Source organism: Salvelinus sp. IW2-2015, unplaced genomic scaffold (assembly GCF_002910315.2).
Source record: "Salvelinus sp. IW2-2015 unplaced genomic scaffold, ASM291031v2 Un_scaffold1938, whole genome shotgun sequence".
NCBI lineage: Eukaryota > Metazoa > Chordata > Actinopteri > Salmoniformes > Salmonidae > Salvelinus > Salvelinus sp. IW2-2015.
The window spans coordinates 125,190-128,897 of NW_019943295.1; the positions used below are offsets into that span (position 1 = coordinate 125,190).

Sequence of the window (3,708 nt, forward strand, 5' to 3'; positions counted from 1 at the left end):
TCACTAAGGTGTGGTTTGATCGATCTAACGGCTTTGCTCCCCCCTTCCCCCCCACCCCCCTCCCCTGCTTGCTGGCGGCATGCTCTTCTTCCCCCCCCCCCCCCCCCCAAGCTAAACCTGGTTCACAGGAGGTCAGTAACTGGGCTGGCTTTGACGTGGAGGGGGTCATCACACCACCAATGCAGACATGACCTTAAAGATGATCTAGGTGAGCTCCCTTTCACTCTTTGGTGTTTGAAAGATCCTTGAATGCTGAACTTAAAGGGGACACGTCCCAAATTGACAGTTTATTAGAAACAATATGTGAAAAAAATGATCATACATTGCATCTCAGGCTTACCCTCAGATGAAATTCTAGGATTTTTGTCAAATCTCTGCAGGAGCAGTTGTCAACACCCCCCCCCCCCCCCCTCCCCTGCCTGTCATGGATGTTATTGTTGGTCTGTCTCTCTGGATTGTTCAGTCAGTCTCCTGTGTTTCTGAAATAAGTAAATAAGGAGCACAGCACTCTCACCTCTCTCGTTCTTTCTCCCCGATCCTTGTCTCTCTGGATTGTTCAGTCAGTCTCCTGTGTTTCTGAAATAAGTAAATAAGGAGCACAGCACTCTCACCTCCTCTCGTTCTTTCTCCCCGATCCCTTTCTTTATGTTTTTACGTTCCTCATTTTTTTYCCCCCCWTCCTCTTCCCCCTTCCCCACTCACTGTGTTTTACCTCCCATGTTGATTGCCTGTTGTCATTGTTTGTAGTTGCAAGTTGTGCAAGCCGACATTTCCACCATTGACAGCGAGGCTGTTGTTCACCCGACCAATTCCACCCTCTACACTGGTGGTGAAGTAGGTAATAGAACCCTCCCTCATCACCATGGGTACAACGTGTTACCATGCCGACACCTGTAGCAAAGCATCCCATAATGCATCTTCTTCCTCCTCTTAAGACAAATTTRTTCTCAGGGTGGAATTCTAACATTTTAGATGTAATTCAGACTTTTTCTGTGTTAATCATGTGCATTGATCAATAAGAGATTGACGTTAACGCATGAGAGATTGTCTGTTTTTGGATCTGAAGTTTGGTTGCCTAGCCATACTACGTGTATGAAAGTAGAACTTTTTTTCAACCACCAATTACTGTGTAACTAATAACTTTTAAAAAAGAGCATACTTCATGTTGTCAGCTATTGTATGAGGAGTTGGAAGAACATGCACCAATGCTTTGTGTTTTGATAACCTCTAAAAGGCCTCAATTCCCACWTTTTCTTTAAAAAAATATATAGATTTTCTTACATCTGCCTGTATTTCCCTGTRTTTGTTTTATGTGGATGTTTTTTTTGTGTGAACACTCTTACATTATACTTCCTCTCTCTCCTCTCTGATTTACCTGCCTGCATCGCTTCCCACTCTAAGGACAGACCAGAAGGGAATCAATGCTAAATCTGAAATTTAACACCTAGGAAGTGTCTTTAAAAATGTCACCATCTGATCAAGTGGAAAGGAAAAGCCTACTACAGTAGTAGCTAGATAAGGACTGTTTTAATAACTAGTAGTAATATTTAGTTGCTTTATACACAGAGTATAAAACCATTAAGAACATCTTCCTAATAGTGAGTTGCCCCCCCACCCCCCTTCTTGCCCTCATTACAGCCTCAATTCGTCAGGGAATGGACTACAAGGTGTCGAAAGCATTCCACAGGGATGCTAGGCTCATGTTGACTCCAATGCTTCCCACACTTGTGTCAAGGTGGTGGACCGTTCTTGATACCCAACAGCATTGCAGTTCTTGACACATATGGGTGCGCCTGGAACTCACTACCATACCCCTGTTCAAAGGCACTTCCAATATTTTGTCTTGCCCCATTTAACTCTCTGAATGGCACACATACACAATCCATGAATCAATTGTCTCGAGGCTTAAAGATGATTATTTTAACCCGGTCTCTTCCACTTCATCTACACTGATTTTTTTAAAATTTGATTTAACAAGGGACATCAATAAAGGATCATGGCTTCCACCTGGCTTCACTTGGTCAGTCTGTCATGGAAAGAACAGCTGTTCTTAATGTTTAGTCCACTCGGTGTACATGGGAACTGTGGTGTACAGTGGGCAAAGAGATTCAGAGAGGGTCAAATGAAAGAACAGTCTTGCCTCTCTCATACACACAGCTCTCACTCAGCTCAGACCCATGATGCATGCCTGCTGTCTGTCCGCTTGTCCGTCCCTTTCCCTCAGTATGTCTGTCTGTCTGCACTCACCACAGCAACAACAACAACAGGAGGACACTAAAGACCCCAGACTGTTTCCCCTACAGGTGGTGCTCTGGAGAAGAAGGGAGGGGAGGAGTTTGTGGATGCCATGTTGGAGTTACGGAAGAAGAACGGTCCCCTGGAGGTGGCTGGAGGTAAGGAGAAACAAGACCAGTCCCCCGGAGGTGGCTGGAGGTAGGGAGAAAGCAATACCAGTCCCTTGGAGATGGCTGGAGGTAGGGAGAAAGCAATACCAGTCCCCAGTAATTCTCACTCCCCCTCTATACAGTCTCTGTCAGTAATTCTCACTCCCCCGTCTATACAGTCTCTGTCAGTAATTCTCACTCCCCCTCTATACAGTCTCTCAGTAATTCACTCCCCCGTCTATACAGTCTCTCAGTAATTCTCACTCCCCCGTCTATACAGTCTCTCAGTAATTCACTCCCCCTCTATACAGTCTCTGTCAGTAATTCTCACTCCCCCGTCTATACAGTCTCTCAGTAATTCTCACTCCCCCTCTATACAGTCTCTGTCAGTAATTCTCACTCCCCCGTCTATACAGTCTCAGTCAGTAATTCACTCCCCCTCTATACAGTCTCTGTCAGTAATTCACTCCCCCTCTATACAGTCTCTGTCAGTAATTCACTCCCCCTCTATACAGTCTCTGTCATAATTCACTCCCCCTCTATACAGTCTCTGTCAGTAATTCACTCCCCCCCTCTATACAGTTCTGTCAGTAATTCACTCCCCCCCTCTATACAGTCTCTGTCAGTAATTCACTCCCCCCCTCTATACAGTCTCTGTCAGTAATTCACTCCCCCTCTATACAATCTCTGTCAGTAAGTCACTCCCCCCTATACAGTCTCTCAGTAATTCTCACTCCCCCTCTATACAGTCTCTGTCAGTAATTCTCACTCCCCGTCTATACAGTCTCTGTCAGTAATTCACTCCCCGTCTATACAGTCTCTGTCAGTAATTCACTCCCCCTCTATACAGTCTCTGTCAGTAATTCACTCCCCCCTATACAGTCTCTGTCAGTAATTCACTCCCCCTCTATACAGTCCTCTATCAGTAATTCATGTCTCTGGCTCTCTGCCTTCATCTGGAGATCAACGTTTTGGGTTCACTTTGAGTCTTAAGCCAGTCACACACTCAGAGGCCTAATGAAGTACAACTGGAGGGTATTTCACTTCACAGGATCAGGGCCTTTTAGCTGAGTTACAGTGTGTGTGTATGGGGGGGGGCTTGCCTGATGCTATTGTGTGCTCCAGAGATGAACAGTCACTCAATTACCTCCAGCCCTGAGGGGGGAAAAGTCTCTCTCTCTCTCTGGCGGCCCACTTTTCATGTTGCTTCCAAGAGCTCAGTCCCTCTGGAGAAGTGATTTCTCCAACCCTCCTCGTCTAATTCCCTGTTATCAACAGCATTAAGTTATTTGGAGCCCCCCCCCCACCCCCCCCCCCAACCCCA

At 46.0% G+C, this 3,708-nt stretch overlaps 1 protein-coding gene across 1 annotated transcript in view; it reads left to right on the forward strand.

The window, feature by feature from the left end:
* The window catches only part of LOC112072468 (core histone macro-H2A.1-like), a 29,629-nt gene that overhangs the window by 17,097 nt on the left and 8,824 nt on the right, over nt 1-3,708 (forward strand). Inside the window, 4 exon segments of the mRNA XM_070439816.1 lie at nt 112-124; nt 127-175; nt 177-208; nt 2,304-2,393. Of these exon segments, the coding sequence (XP_070295917.1) occupies nt 112-124; nt 127-175; nt 177-208; nt 2,304-2,393 (184 nt within the window).